This window comes from Meleagris gallopavo, chromosome 2, assembly GCF_905368555.1.
Source record: "Meleagris gallopavo chromosome 2, MGAL_WU_HG_1.1, whole genome shotgun sequence".
Classification (NCBI taxonomy): domain Eukaryota; kingdom Metazoa; phylum Chordata; class Aves; order Galliformes; family Phasianidae; genus Meleagris; species Meleagris gallopavo.
In genome coordinates this window covers 63,218,461-63,234,275 of record NC_139405.1, presented here as the reverse complement: position 1 = coordinate 63,234,275, position 15,815 = coordinate 63,218,461, and the positions used below count along the sequence as shown (strand labels likewise).

The 15,815-nt window shown below is 36.2% G+C and overlaps 1 protein-coding gene across 1 annotated transcript in view; it reads right to left on the bottom strand.

Moving 5' to 3' along the window:
* Nucleotides 1–3,662: 3,662 nt before the first annotated feature.
* Nucleotides 3,663–15,815, bottom strand: part of FRK (fyn related Src family tyrosine kinase) — a 43,678-nt gene continuing 31,525 nt past the window's right edge. The window contains exons 5-8 of the mRNA XM_031552232.2: nucleotides 13,214–13,372; nucleotides 8,460–8,641; nucleotides 6,300–6,465; nucleotides 3,663–4,510 (exon numbers count right to left, since the gene is read on the bottom strand). Of these exons, the coding sequence (XP_031408092.2) occupies nucleotides 4,302–4,510; nucleotides 6,300–6,465; nucleotides 8,460–8,641; nucleotides 13,214–13,372 (716 nt within the window). The 3' untranslated portion in view covers nucleotides 3,663–4,301. The remainder of the gene's footprint in view (nucleotides 4,511–6,299; nucleotides 6,466–8,459; nucleotides 8,642–13,213; nucleotides 13,373–15,815) is intronic.

Sequence of the window (15,815 nt, the reverse complement as noted above, 5' to 3'; positions counted from 1 at the left end):
CTCATATTTATATATTCATTTGTTTGTTTGTCATTCCTGAAAGGCCTGAAACTGAAAAATAGATTACATATATCTGCTAATAGTAAGCATGGATAGACTGGAAGTCTTCTTCACAGTTCAGTATTGCATTCAGGTGTATACAGAATTCTTCTAAGCAAAAACTGTGGCAAGTAACTGAGGTAGAGATCAGTCACATGCTGAAGAACACAACATTCCAGATGTTAACAGACAAAACAGGAGCCAACACAGCTCTCTTAGAGATTTACCAAAATTCTGTATCTGTAAGAGAAAAGTTGTGCAGCAGTTTTACCTTCTCCAAGATCCACACACTACAAATAGCTGAAAAGTGAGTTGCAGTGGCGATGGGAACACTAGGTAGACAGGAGTCTACACCACTTTAAATGAGTAAAATAGTAGCACACAGAAAAGCATGAGGAGGAAATCATTTAAATGAGTGATGCTTCATTTTAATGCACAGATAGTTTACTGAGTCTACGCCACAATGAAATGTTGAACTCTGATGGTCTATTTGCTTGCATAATATAAGTTACAAATCCATAGAAAGAAAATTGCTGCTTGTAGTCAAAACATTCAGGGGACATGAGATGTGAGTGATGAAAGGTTTCCTATTGCTCTATTGTGTGTTTTATATGTCTATATGTGCTGGAATAAAGATAAGGCAAGAAAGTGTTCTCCAATATGAGTCAGAATTAAAAACTAGAAAGTCTTTAATACTTAGAGATCAAAATGCAATTTCAGTGCTCCATAACTTCTTGAAAAAGTGAGCATTTAAAAAATATATATGTTCTCCCTTTCTGGTTGGGAATTTTTAAGTTATCTTTCGTAAGACTGAGTAAAATGATTTAGCTCTCAAATAACTGACTTACATAAATAAAACTTTACATAAAGATGTCTCAGTACAATTTATGTAAAGTGTATTTCTCAAGAACTGGTCTATTGAAGAAAATTCAACTTATCTCTTCCCAATCCTTTTATGCTATCTAAACATAGGAATTTATGTCAGCTCAAAAAAAAATCTATTACTCTTTATCATAACTGAATCCATTATTTTCCCTCCATGATCCATCAGGTAAAAACAAGTGCAATAGATGGCTCTGGCAGAACCTTGAAAATAAGAGGCTTCAAAATGGAATAAGTTAAACCTATCATACTGTGCACTATAACTGGAAATGATAACCTTGATGTTTAATTTAAATCAAGTCATAGAAAAGACTTCTGAGTATAATTGTTATCTGTCGTATAAATAAAATGATTTTAAAATGAATTGGACTTGGAAAATAATAATTTTGCTTGTTACATTGCCCACAAGCAAATTTGAACTCTATGAAGGTTCATCACCCTTGGCTGCTTTCTTCCTCCTCTCTTTCCTGGTCATGAATCCATCTGACTGCAAATACATGGAGAGAAAGAGCTGAGGAAAAGAATGTTTAATTTTCCACATTACACTCTATTTCCAGCACTTTGTTGATTCCACTGCATTGACGATTTTTCTCTCCTTTGTTCCTCTGTCAACCCAGGGGAAAAAAGGAGGCGAAAAATTAAACCTCAAATTAGTGAGGCAGCATTTCAGTGGTGCAACAAGGGCTGGCTTTAGGGTTAGGCAAAATAAGGAAGCAAATGCAAACACACGGATTGAAGCCAGAATGGCAAATCACTGATTTTCATAGTAGCATCTGTGATTATAAGTTTTGCCTCACCTTACTTGTCGAGGGCAGCAAAGCTGCTCTACCAAGCACCACACTCTTTCAGGGCAATTTAGTGGAGAAAAATGAACATTCTGGCCTCCTCAAATACATGTCTTCCTGCCTTTTCCTGATTTCCTCTTCTGCTAAGAAAAAAAGATTTGGCTGGTCACTGGCAGCAGCAGTGAGGTATACCTATAGTATGTCAAATGGGAGGAGCCAAATATTGCTTCAGTGCTAAAAATAAATAAATTCATTTGATGTGATGTCTATAATGGGACTCATCAATGTGAATCTACCTCTCACTTTCAGCTAACACTGCTACAAGATCCTTTTTGCCTCCACCTGAGGATAGAACCCAGCACAGAGCATTCTGATAAGTTGGTAAAATTCGAAATTCTGAAAATTTTACTGTTTCCCTATGATGGCTGCAGTTTGTTTGTTTGTTTCCTGACAAATCACCTTTGGGGAAAAAAAAAAAAAAAAAAGACGGACTCCTCTGAAATGCACTTTTCTGGCCTTTTTAAGGCTTATATTTCTTCTATCAGCTTTTTTGTTTTAATTGGGAAAACTTTACCTTTATTTGCAATATTCTTAATGTTCCCAGTCTGAAAAAAAATTAGAGCCTGTACATCAAGATTGCAAGTTTAATGCATAGGTCTTTCTGAATAACTGTGTTCCTACTCTTACTGTATAAAATTTCCCTGTGGGATTTGCTAACCTCATATTGTAACAGGGCTAAACACAGCTCCTGGCTAGAAGAGAGAAACAAGGATTGATGGAGATGTGATATATAAATAATATCTTTCTTGGGCCAGAAGCCAGCAGTTAACATAAGTCTAGAAACAAACTGGGATGTTATTACTGCACAAGACTTTCCCTATGTCTGTCTCAGATAACGCCATGCCAACTTATCAGGGTGGATTTGGCAGTGCCATTTCACTTAATCTTTCAGAGTGGTATTGACTTTCCAAAATCGTGAGAATGTTGGGACAGCTAATTAATTACTGCTGAATTCTCTACAAATGTAATTAGTATTAGAAAGATGCTAGGAGAAACACTGAACAAAAATGGAGATGAACAGACAACACTAGAAATTCTACACGTGTAAGAATGACAGAGGAAAACATAAGTAAGAAAAGGTATTCTGGGTAGAAAGTACGTAAGAGATATGTTTTGGAGAAAAAAAAAAAAAAAGAAAAAAAAAAAAAGCAGTTCTGTCTTCCAAAAGTAGAGAGGAAAAGAAAATTAAAAAATTGAAAACAAGGAACTGAGATGAATGAATCTGAAGTATAAGGTGAAGAAAAGAGATGATAAAGAGGTAATAAAAGACATACTGCTTTAAAGTAATGAATCTTTTTTTATACCCTTTCTTGATATTAGAGGAAAAATGGTAATACACTTGTACTAAGTTCAAAGTATGTTAACACTGAGCAGCTTTTATTCCTGGATTATGTTGTTAAATAATTAACTGATGAATCATAAGTAAATAATTGAAACTTGGTTCTCTAAACCTCACAATTGAAAACATAAAAATGTCATAGTGATATTAAATTTTAGCAAAACTGATATTGAAGTTAATTAGAAAATCTGAAAGAAAAAAAAAACAAACTTCTGAAATCCATAGCTGTAAAGATTGCTTGCAAAAACATCTGGGTCCTATTTCCTCATGGAACAGAATAAAATAGATGATCAATTATTTAAATCTTCTATAGCAAACTTATATCTGGAGAAGATAGAAGCATGGATTGTGAGTTCTTCTGCAAAATACATCTGTCATGGGCCTGCTGGAGAGGAATGCTGGCATAGGTAAAGGATTACTCTAAAAAGCTAAGGCAGTCATGATTTAAACTTTTTCTCTAACATTCCCAGTGTTTAGAACTAAAAAACAAGCCCTTACATTTCAATAGATGATAGTAAGTCAAATACTAACATTTAAAACAAACTGCTTCAAGAATCTACTAATAATCGTGTTTATTGTTGTAAAAGAAGAACATTATACAGACTAGTAAAAATCACTGTTCACATCCAAATATGAAAATAATTCCTTTCTCCACACAAGAACATCTCTTTTATTTTCTGATACAGCAAAAGCATGAGTACTTCAAGTCTAAGCAAGGCAACTGATCTAGATTTCAACACATCACAGTCATGGAATTTCTATATTTTTTTAGTATAAGAGAACTTTCATAGCACAGATCCTGCTGTGCAGAGTAATCAAACTTCTCCACAAGACAAACTAGTAGGGATCAAAAATATAAGAAATGGTAAATACGTAATTATTCCAATAAGGAAACTGTAAATTGCTATGGTTTTATTGAACCAGACTTATTTCATTTATTCATTCTTGTGAGCTGTTAATTCAAAAAATAAATAGAAGGTTGTTTATATTTTAGAAGCCCCCACCTTTCCTGCTTCCTGATGCTTAGTCTAGCAAAACATTTGCCACCAGTAAAATCATGATGTGTTTTCATGTACCAGCACAGGTGTGAAAATGTACCAGTCCTTATCTTCACATCCAGCTCCCCATCTGGGGTTAAATTGGTTTCCCTTTGGTCACATTCACTTACATTTCCTCCTCTGTCCCTGCTTTGGGGTTCACTTAATGGTGGCATGCTTGTCCATATAGGAGTCATTGTCAAAGTAGTCCTCCAGCTGACAGTATAAGGCCTCAAAAGTGGGCCTCTCACTGGGCTCTGTACTCCAGCACTTCAGCATCAGTTCATAGAGCGCCTTCGGGCAGGTCTCGGGCTGAGGGAGTCTGTATCCCTTGTCCAGCATCTGGATCACCTGGTGTCCTGGCATGCCTGCCAACATTTCAAGGCAGAAAGAATTAATCAGATTACCTGTGTGTCCCTGTCTCCCACTGAGACAAGACAACAGATCTCACTCCCCACCTGGAGGACCACTAAGGGCAGAGTTGGAAGCAAGCAGGTCCTGTACAACAGTAAAAGGCCAGAAAAACCACTGGAGGTGCCAAAACTGCAGTTTAAAAGCATATCCATCGCATTCCAGGCCCTTTATCTCTAACTGCCAATACCCATCTGAGGCATTTCAAATGGATTTGTCTGGGTGAGAGGCTTCTGCTCAACTACCAGCTTTTGCCTGAATTATTTTGACACCGATTTAAATTTAAGCTAAAGATAAATCCCTCTGTCTTCAGCAGCTCTAAAACCTCCCAAGACAATCTGTCTGAGTTTTGAATTTTCCTCACATTTGGAAAGTTCTCAATAACATCAATCCTAATTTTCCTGTGCTGCGGTTATCCTGTGGCATCCTGCTCTATCTGTAGGTCATGGAGAAGAAGAAATTCCCTTATCTTTGCTATACCTTTTTTGTATTAAGGCTATTGTCCCATTCCCTTTCAATTTTCTACTCTTTAAACTAAATCCTCAGCTATGTAATCTTTACTTCTTTTTCTTAGATCTCTGAATTATATTTCCTCTGTACATTACCCATTGCCACCATGGTTCAACATAACCTTATCTCTTAACTGATTACTAAGGACAAACTCCTGAAAGTAATATCAAGAAAGCAAATAACTATTTCTACTGTGAAGTTAAAGGCAAACTATGCCTTTGCCAAGGCATATTTGTGTGCTTTGCTAAGCATATTTTCAGACAATGCTGAGAATCATGGTGTTATATGTAGTTTACACTTGAATAATTTGTTTACATGTATATGGGCATACACAATTTACATGAGAATGAGTTGAGGATTTGAGGGTTTGGGTTTGTGGGGGTTTTTTCCCCTGACATGCCTTCACAGGAGATGAGGGTGAGAATCAAAAGGCAAAATCAACTTTTCCCTTTATGGTAAATATCACTGTGGGACTCTATGAAATGTAGTTTACAGCGAATGTATCAGCTTATAGGCCAGGTCAGGATAAAACATAACTTTTTTTTGTTTCAATCTTGCCTTTGTTTTCTCCTCACAAGCACAAAATATGTCACAATCAGTCATTTTCACGAATATCTAGTGTTACTGGAGCCAGTGTTCCATGAGCACACCTCAGAATGTTAGGTATATTGGCTGCTCCCACACCATTGAATCTACTTTTGTGTTTGGTGAAATTTTATTCCTAGTTCTTCTGATTTATTTCTTTATGAAAACTTTCCACAGCAAGAGTCAAAGGGAGTGAAATCATTCCAATTCATTTTTTGATGGCTTCTTCCTGAAGTACCTGTGCAGTATTTCACCTGTGATAGTCTATTCTTTCACATGATGTTCACAGAAGAAGAAAAGCAAGGGTGCAAGTAGGTGGGGGCAAAAAGGCTTCCCCTTTTCCAAATTACAGCTTTTTTGATAAGGTGCGGGATGAAAATAAGCAATTGTCTTCTGTGTCTGTGAAATGCAGGTTGACTCAATCAAGAGCAAGCTTGAATGGCTGCTAATTACACCCCTTGGAAAGTTTCCAGGAAGCCTGAGGTAGCCAGGTCTGCAAATGAATGGATCTCGTCTGAACAGCCACTTTTCTGTATTTACAGAAAGGTTCAAACCCTTCAGCTCACTTGTTGTACAAGCATTTAACTTTTTTATGTTATCCTTAAAGCAAGATAGCAACTAGAAATCATTCAGTAGGTAAAAAATACTTACCAGCATATGGCATCTTCCCATACGTCATTATTTCAAAGACAAGTACTCCAAACGACCATACATCTGACTTAACACTGAATTTGCTATAGCGGATTGCCTCAGGGGCTGTCCACTTCACTGGGAGTTTTGTTTCAGGCCTAGCTTCATATATGTTTTCATTTTCTACCTGTCATGGGTGAAACAAAGAAGCCTGAATTAGGAGCAAAGCACCTGACCAAGCTTAGCTTATGCTTAAACTTATCAAAAGTTTGCCTTTCATGGTATTAAAGCATGCACTTACAGAAGTCTTTTGTTGAATTGGGCTTTACAATTTAGAAATGCTATTGTTCATTGGAGGTCTTTCTAAAGCATTTATCATTTCAAGCAAGAATGCAGCACTGGAGTGGTTTGTGATTAATTATAACCCGCTACTGTGAGTTCTGGATCTGGCATGCAAGATTTCAGAAGTCTGTCAGAAGTGGCAGTATATGGATCTTGCTGACACTAGAGACCAAATGTCTCTGTGTCTGTCATCAGTAAAGAGAGAAGGGAAGAGCAAGAGCTAATGAATTTTGGAACCTTTGTTCTTTGATTTATTTCAATGTTGAAGGGCCATTATCTTTAATAACAATCACTTAAACAGGTTTCAGAACCAAAGAACAATCTCTGAGTGATTCAAATTAGTGTTAGATTACAAGGGCTGCAGTTAACTCATGCAAAATGAAGAGGAAATACAGATAGAGAAAGGAAAACTATTTGCTTGTAAATTTGAGTTAATTTTACTTGATAGTAAAATTATTTGCATAAAGTTTTATAGCATGGACACCAAGACTTTGTGAACACTTATCCTCTTCTTTATTTTTAAATGCAGTTTAATGTACATCATCCACATTCAAGTCCCTGTCAAGTTTTTCACATACAAATTCAGGCAAATGTATACACTAATTTGGGGGGATGGGTTTTGGTTTTTTAATATAGAGAGTTTTTTTCAACTCCAATAACCTAAAGCACTGAACAAATGGTTGTTTTGTCTTGTGTCTACATACTGATACACATGGCATTTTGACTTAAGAGACAGAATATTCCTAAGTCTGCCAAGGTGACTCTATGAAAGAGTACTATAGTGAAGTTCAATTCTAACAAGAAATGTCAACCACTGTAAAATATTACCTATAGTCCACACTTTTCACTTAAAAATATATATTTATTTCATGTTAAAAAATGTACAATTTGATTTTTTGCACAACTAGAAAAAAAAACACTAAAAAAATTAAGCAAAAAGTACTTTCAAAGTCTCTTGAATTTGTCAATAAATTATTTTACAGTTCAGAATGTAATAAATATGAAATTAAATTTCTGCTACTTGAACGGCAGGGAAAAAAAAGCAAACTGGAAGCAGAGGGCTTTTTTATCTGTTTTTGCTTCTCAGTGGAAGAGCATAAGTCAATAAAAGCAATAATAAGAATTCAGAAAATATGGGTTACAATATTGAAATCCATAAAATACGGCAAATCGGGTCTTCCCAACTCAAATAATTTTCAGAAGTATAAAATCTCATTTCTAACCCACAGCTCTTTGCTGAGATGATCTTCCTCAGCTTTACTTGGTATTCCACATTTTCAAAGCATAAGGAGAAAAAAGAAAAAAAAAGAAAAAAAAAAGAGCATAATGGAAAAGAACTTGAAAATGCATCAGATTTAAATGTCTGAGACACTTTATGAGCTTCACAGTTAGTTGTGCAGAAGAATAAGATCCATTTATGATTGCTACCTGCACTCCCAAGCATCATGAAGGCAGTGGGAAATTAAAAACAGAGAAAATAGCTGTGAATATATTTTTATGTCTTCTCTTACAGGCTTAGGAGTATAATTCCTTCAGTCTCTCTACATGTGCCAGACACTATTGTTGTGTATAAAGGCTGAGCAGCAAAAGGTATTGCCTGCCAAGTTCCTTCCTTGGAGGCTGGGAGATGCATAACAGGAGTCTGTCTTCAGATTGACAGAATAGGCTGACTTCTAACCTTTCATGGAATAATGCAAGTAGAGGATACAAGGGAACACATTAGAAATCCTTTTCTCTCTGCACATGCAGAGAGAAAATAATTTAGAAGCTACTATACATCCGTTGACCCCTTCTAACATTCCTCCAGAGGTGAAGTCAATTTACCCTCTCATGACCCACCTTAAAAACTCTTGCAAGTCCAAAATCTGCCACTTTGTAAACATTGTGTTCACCAACGAGAACATTCCTGGCTGCCAAATCTCGATGGATATAGTTTTGAGATTCAAGATAAGCCATGCCAGAAGCCACCTGAGCAGCCATGTCTATTTGATGTGGCAGGGAGATGTGGGAGCCTGCATCATCTGTTTTAAAAGAGATAGACAAAGATAATATTTGAGGTGTTCAGATATTAATAACATAACAGTTTACAGTTTCAAATAGCCAATACAAATCAAGGCAACCATGTAGTGCAATCACCACATGACAGGTATTAGTGAATGGCACTATTTTAAGTCATACATCTAGTTTCATGATAGTGACAAGGATTGTTCTATTTTGCCTGAAAGAGTAGTTAATAAATATCTAGTTGTTCTAGGCTTATAAGGAGCTGGTGACAAAGAAGAAGACTTATCTGCTATAGCAGTGCAGATGTTTGTCTTTCTGAAAACTGCCCTATCCATCCCAAAATGCAAGTATGAGTTAATGTCAGTACATACTGGATGTAGCCAAAGCTATCTGAAGAGTGAAAAGCACAAAAATAGCCCTTCTGAACGTTCTCCAATGACTTTTACTAGCAAATGCACCATCTGCTGTCAAGTAACTCTCATTTTCACTTTCCAGTCCACTTAACTTCTTCATGCTGTTATCACTGTTTCTGCTACTCAACACTAGGACTCTTTGGGCTGCTTTCAAGCTGCCTGGTAGAACTTTCTGAAGTAATGTGCATGCCATTCCACTACTGTAAAATCAGCAAGTCTCAGAAATAGAGATTTGCAATCAAAGATTGGCTGTTCAAACAAAGTAGGAAAAGAACCTTGAGCAGAAAAACTTGTTTCCACATATAAAGAGTCCATAGAACAGGAAAAATGGCAGCCATAAATAGTAAGACAGGTAGCAAAAAGGTGTCAAGATCAGGGATTTTGTGGCATTTTGAGAACAGATAAACTCATCATAACAAATACTTTGTACCCCAAGGTAATCTAGCTAAATCAGTGTTTTCTTGAGGCATCACTGACACCCAAACCCAAACTCTGCAGCACTGAAACATGAGTGCCTACTTCTGCAGCAGTACCCAAAATAGCTTCAACTTTCTCTTTCAGAATTTGAACAGCGACAACAAAAAGCTAAGCATTTGCTGCTACATATCTTCGCAATTCTCATTTTTTTCGTTGAGGATGACTTTTCCTTACTGCCTCAGTGTTAAAGAAATAAAACATTTATAGCTGATATTTTAAATTGATTCACAGTAAAAGTGTCTTTGTTTTGCATAGCTTCCTCCAGTAGGGCATTTTATCTGACCTAACCTTGCAGTTACTCCTTATGAAGAGTGTGAAATACCATTGTTTACTAATCTATTTCATGATCTCCAGGTCTTGAATTTCCTGCTCACCTGAATGTTCTGAGATAAATAGGTAAAATGAATGAATTTTGAATGATTTTATTTGCTCTCTGTGTGTATTGTTCTCCTTCCTTTTTGAGTTTAAGCTCATTGTCATTACAATCTACCACTGAGATTATTTACTTTTACTATTGACTCAGATATTCTTTTCCTCTCTCACATGTATGCTGCCTTAACCTTTAGAAGAGAGAGAGAAAAATCAGGCTCTGTAAAAATCTATGGCTTAACCATCAAGAAAATATATCATCAGGACATAGAATAATAAAGCACTCTGAAGTTTTGCAGTTCCAAGAACTGACAGACATCAGTTGTTTTTATCTCACTGGACACAGATAAATTCACAAATGAATCTTAAGTTGTATTCAATCAGAAAATAACTAAAGATGTACCAGTACCTGCATGGGTACATGGGTTTTGGAAACTAGCTTATACAAGTTGATTTTAAAACCCTCTTTCCACGTTCCTTTTCATGCTGTTCTTTCATCTGCTCAGACTGCAAACTACCTCCTGGTAAAAGCAGACTAAGACACAGACAGATTTGAACACAGGTTCGTTCTTGCTCTGCTGATGCTCCAGGCTGGCCTGACACAAGTTTTCTCCAATACAGAGAGAATAGTCATGGCAGAAAGAACAACTTCTCATGTTTAATGAGCTGCTTCAGTGCAGAACAGGAGTAAGAGCTGCTAAATTCTCTTTGTGGTTTTTTTTTGTTGTTGTTGTTTTGTTTTTTTTTTCCCTCTAGGACATACATGTGCACCATGTTAAAGAACAGAGACAAGATTCAATTTTGTATGTGGAATTACTACTGCAAGACTTCTCCTTCTTTTGGGTTCTTTTTGGGAACACAGACTAGGTGGGTGCCTGGAGTAGCCTTTAGTGTATGTGCCAATGGAGTGAAAGAGATCACAGGTGCCCTGTTGCCCTCACTACAGGAGTATTGCTACAGAAGTTTCCAGACTAGAGCCAGTTTCCATCTGTGAGATTCAGAGCAGGTTGGAAAAGTGTGCAGCTGCATTCATCTCAGTATACATGTGCTTTAGGGTTTTTTTTAAGTGTTTTAAAGAAGAAAAAAACTATAAGAACAAAAAGAAACCCACATCCAAAACCAAGCGCTACTTGTGAATTTATAAAACTTTCTCATGGCTTACTCCTTATCCTATAAAGAAAACATAGCATTTCTATGTCCTTTCCTACTAATATTTTTGACACAGCTATCCCTCAAATATGAAAATTTTAACAGAGAAAATATCAAAGACAGCTCAGGTTCTGCACCACATTCTAAAAAAAATCACAGTACCTCATTTTGGAAAGACAGATAAATATTCTTTTTACAGCATCTTGGCAATAGACATATAAATACATAACTATTTGCCCAGTTGAGAGTATTTCGTTGGTAATAATTCATCAAATTTCAAGACACAGTCTTTGCCAGAAAAAAACACAGGTCTATCAGAATTGATAAACACTTTCATATATTTATGACAATTATATTCACATTCAATCATGAAAAGTTTTCAGTTGCATTTTTCTCATATTGGTGGTGGCAGAGTGTGTGAGGAGTTCACATGCTTATCATTATTAAGTTGTAGTCATTAGTGTGGAATGTGGTAGCCACCGTGCATGTAATAGCAAGGTATTTCAAAAGTGGAAAAACATACCTAGCACCTGAAATTTAACCAAAAAATTATCTCCAGGATTTCCCTCTCTTTGACTATTTTTACCCATGGAGTACATAGAAACAGCAGCAGCCTTTTGGAAAATTTTCCTGATTTTTGAAGTGGCTGAGTCTCAAAATGCTTATCAGGAGCAATAAACATTGTTGACCTCCAACCAATGTGGATCACTTCCAGACACAGAGGCTTTACTCAAGCTTTAAATCTGCTTTCTTATTTCTCTCATTGATGGCAATTGGTTCTCTGACCAATACCTAGTAAAGTATGTGAATTTCTGCTTGTGTCTCTTAGTTCCATTTTATCTCCTAGTGCATAGGCCATCAGAAATGGAGAAAAACCACCAGGTTTGTATTGGCCATTTTTACAGTTATCTTAACAGCTGCCTGGAGACCAACTGATTTTCAATAGTCTCTGGTGCAAGATTGCAGGAATTAGCGCACAAATCAGGCTTTATACATTCACTGTCTACAACAAGGCAGCTGCTATTTATACGCTGGCAACTAATTTACACATAGGTTGCAGAGCTAATGTATCCTAAAGATACTGTGCTCCCTGTAAGAGAAACCAATTTTCTGTGTTAGCTGTGATTTATCCTGGCTTTCTCAGAGTTATTTCACCCATGCAATAAGTGTTTTCACGTACAGCAATCACTTTCTGATGTGCCAGGCTCTTTTGGTCAGATAAGCAGCAATCTGCACATAAAGGCACCAAATATGATACGAATGGAAATTTGTTCCTCACAGCCTCTGACTATTAGTATTTACTATTGTACCCAAACCTTCAGATAATCTGACCCAAGTTCCTTGCAGTCCCTCTCTGCTTAATTCCTAAAGAGGCTGTCCCTCTACTAGAGATTTCTTTAGCTGTAATTGTCTGTGGACTGAGGCTTACTTAAGAAACTGTTCCACATAGAGGATGGGGGAAGGAGTGTGTTACCCCAAATAGTGTCTACAGTAGTTCCCAGGTCTTTGCCCTATGGGCTAAAGACTAAGAAATTTACCAAGATCTTGAAGATCTGTTTTCAAGAGATCATCACAGCCTTAGAGACATTTAACATTCAGTCATCTGGTAAATTAAAATGAAGAACAGTACTGGAATTAGGCATTTCTCAGTAGCTGGGGTGAACTTAAAGAGCAATCAATATGTTAGTTTGTTCCAGGCTGTGGAACTTCATTTTTAATTATTATTTGCCTTCAGAAGAGCACATTTAAGTGCTTTTGATATAAGACTTGATAACATAATTAAGGAACAAACTCACAAGGAAAGACTATCTCTGCTTGATAATAGATTTCAAAGATGCTAAGTACAGTTTGTAAAAATGCCTCCATTTTGTGTCAAGTATGATTGCTTTCGCCATGCCTATTTTTTTATTCTGCTTATGCATGTTCCCATCTACTTGTAGAACTGATGAAAAAATTTGTCTCAGATGGTAAAAATCAAACTTTGAATGTCATTCTCTTCTACTTATCAAATACTTTGTCAAAAATTCATAAACCTCTTCCTCTTCTCTCATCCCCAAATATAGCTAATAGTGCAGTTTTTCATATTAAATCAAGTGTTGTACTTCTGTCTTTCATATAAGCATATTTTCCAAACTGAAAGCTGTGACACATCTTGAAATGAGTTTATAGACATATGCTTACTTTGAAGGTATTCTATAAGACTTCCATATTTCATCAGCTCTGTAACAATATAAATTGGATCCTCCAAAGTGCAAACAGCATAAAGTTGTATAAGCTTTGGATGCCTCAAGTTCTTCATTATTTGTGCTTCCCTCAGAAAGTCCTTTGGATCCATTGAACCTGAAACAACAAAACGTAAGCTAAGGTTATAAGGACATTCATACCAGTCTGGCAATCTTAAGGGAATAACCGGAAATGTTTTCTGTCTTTCAAAGTACATTAGCATCTCAAGTCTTCACAGTTCCCAGAGAAAACAGACAGCACAGCTGAAATAAACTGTTAATGAGTGAAATATGCCAGTTGCACAGGGACAGAGAACATATGTGTTCTGGCCCCCAGGAATAGAAACGCTAAGATTAACCTCCCCCAGGCCTCCCCAAGGTGGAAAAAGGTGAGGGTAGAATGTTAAATGATACAATTTAAACAAATAATTATGTTACATCTAGTAAATAAAATGCCCAGAAACTGGGGTAATAGTAATGAACACGGAATTTCTGATGGAAAAAATAGTGCTGCAGTAAGAATCTGCTGCACTATTTTTATCAGCTACAACAACTAAACAATGAAAGCATTGAAAACACTTTAGTATATAAGGAACAGATCCATGCAATTTATATACATAAATGCAAATAGCTACTTATAATGTTTACCAATATAGAAATACATAATTAAATATGTGTATTTTCCTTGTGAATATGTAAAATTAATTTTATACTCTCTTTAATGCCTAGTTATCTTAATTGCTGATGATCCCAAATTTTTAAGTATTACATAAGGTCATACTACCTGTAGTTCTATTCACATACGCAGTGGATCAATTTATAACTAAGTCAAAGAAACAATATAGAAATGGCACAGGAAATGAACGTAAGTGGCAAAGCTAGGCTTAAATTTCATACATCCTGAGTGGAGGATTGATTATGAAAAGATATGCATAAATGAAGAAAAAATGTTATGTTTATGGATTATCCAATAGTGATTAGACACTCTCAGAGGTTTGAGAAAGATAGTAAATAACACCTTCTTCATCATACTTGTAAAAACAAATGTGAAATTATTCAGCAACTCAAATGTTTTCTTCTTACTAAATCAAAATATACTCATTAAGACTACAGGGAAGGATTTGAAAACAAAAACGAAACATACAAACAAACAAACAAACAAACAAAAACAATCCAAGCTTAGTCTGTTCTACATGATGTTTTAAAACAGGTTTTTTTTAGTGTAAGCAGACTGAGTCATTTAACAAACCAGGCATGCAAAAGCAAGAATCTTTATTTCATTTTCTTTAACATTAACATTAGGTAACTGACAAGGTTCATTTGGGAGCTTGGCTCTGCTTCAAACATGGATGTTTAAATGGAGTGAAATGCTGTGAGGAAGCTAAATGGCTCAGCAATAAAACTCCACCAGAAAATCTGTTCTACAGAATGAACTGGTAAATCAGTCTGGGTCACTTCACCCAATACATACCTTGAATTCTGCCACCTGAGCAGTTCTTCAACCTATTTCCCAAAACATAACAGTGATGTGTGGTTTCACATCCTTGCATCAATGCAACAGAAATGACTGACTGAAAAATTCTGCTGACAGACGTGAAGGAAAAAAAGAAAAAAAAAAAGCCACTTGACACTGCAACCTGTGAGAGCAAAAACTGTTGCAAGGGATAAGTGCTTCTCTTTCCTGGCATTCTCATACTTCGCTAGGCAATCTCACAGACTCCAATTTGACAATATTTTACAGGATATCATTAGAAGGAGATGGTGAAAGGCAATGGATTTCCATGTCATCAATAAGTGGATGGCAGCCAATAATATATCTCTTTAACTGGTATAGGCTATACACATTTCTTTTTGTCACTATCAGAAGAAAATGGGAAACTGGATGAAAAGTAGATTACTGATGGATGTTCTCTACAAAGAAGAGATGTTGAGAGCCAGGTGGAAAAAAATTAATATCTGTAATGCTACCCTATGTCTCCTTTTTATTTAGAGCAGCACAATCTTTATTTGAATCTACCATAGATCCTAGATCTCCAGTCAATAAAAACAAACAAATAACAAACAAAGAAAAACCAACTATGTAGAGTTCTTTTTATAGGGCTTGGGCTTACTTTGACATTTCTTTTAATGCTGTGATGCATGTGCTTCCCCTTTTCAAACTATGAGTTCATCATGGAAACCAACCTAAAGTCAAAAGAGAAGCTGTGTGGTTGTTACAGTGTGTTTCTCCTGCCATACCCCTCTTCTTCCCTCAGCTTCCTTCAAGTCTGTACTAGCACAGGAAAACAATAAGCAACAGTACTGACAATAACCACAAATCTGTCTCAAGTGAAAGAGAGCTGAATAAACTGATAGCAGACACCTAATTCACCAGCTGAGAAATAAATGAGCTAGCACCTAAAAAGCAACCTGTACCTATGAGTCAATCATCTTACCCTATAATCAGGGAAAATAGCAATAGGCTGTGTAACAGTCTTTCTCTTGAGTAGTAATCTATTGCAGGGTTATACCTCCATAGAGATCTTTTATGTCCTGATATCAAGATGCCTTGATGATATAGT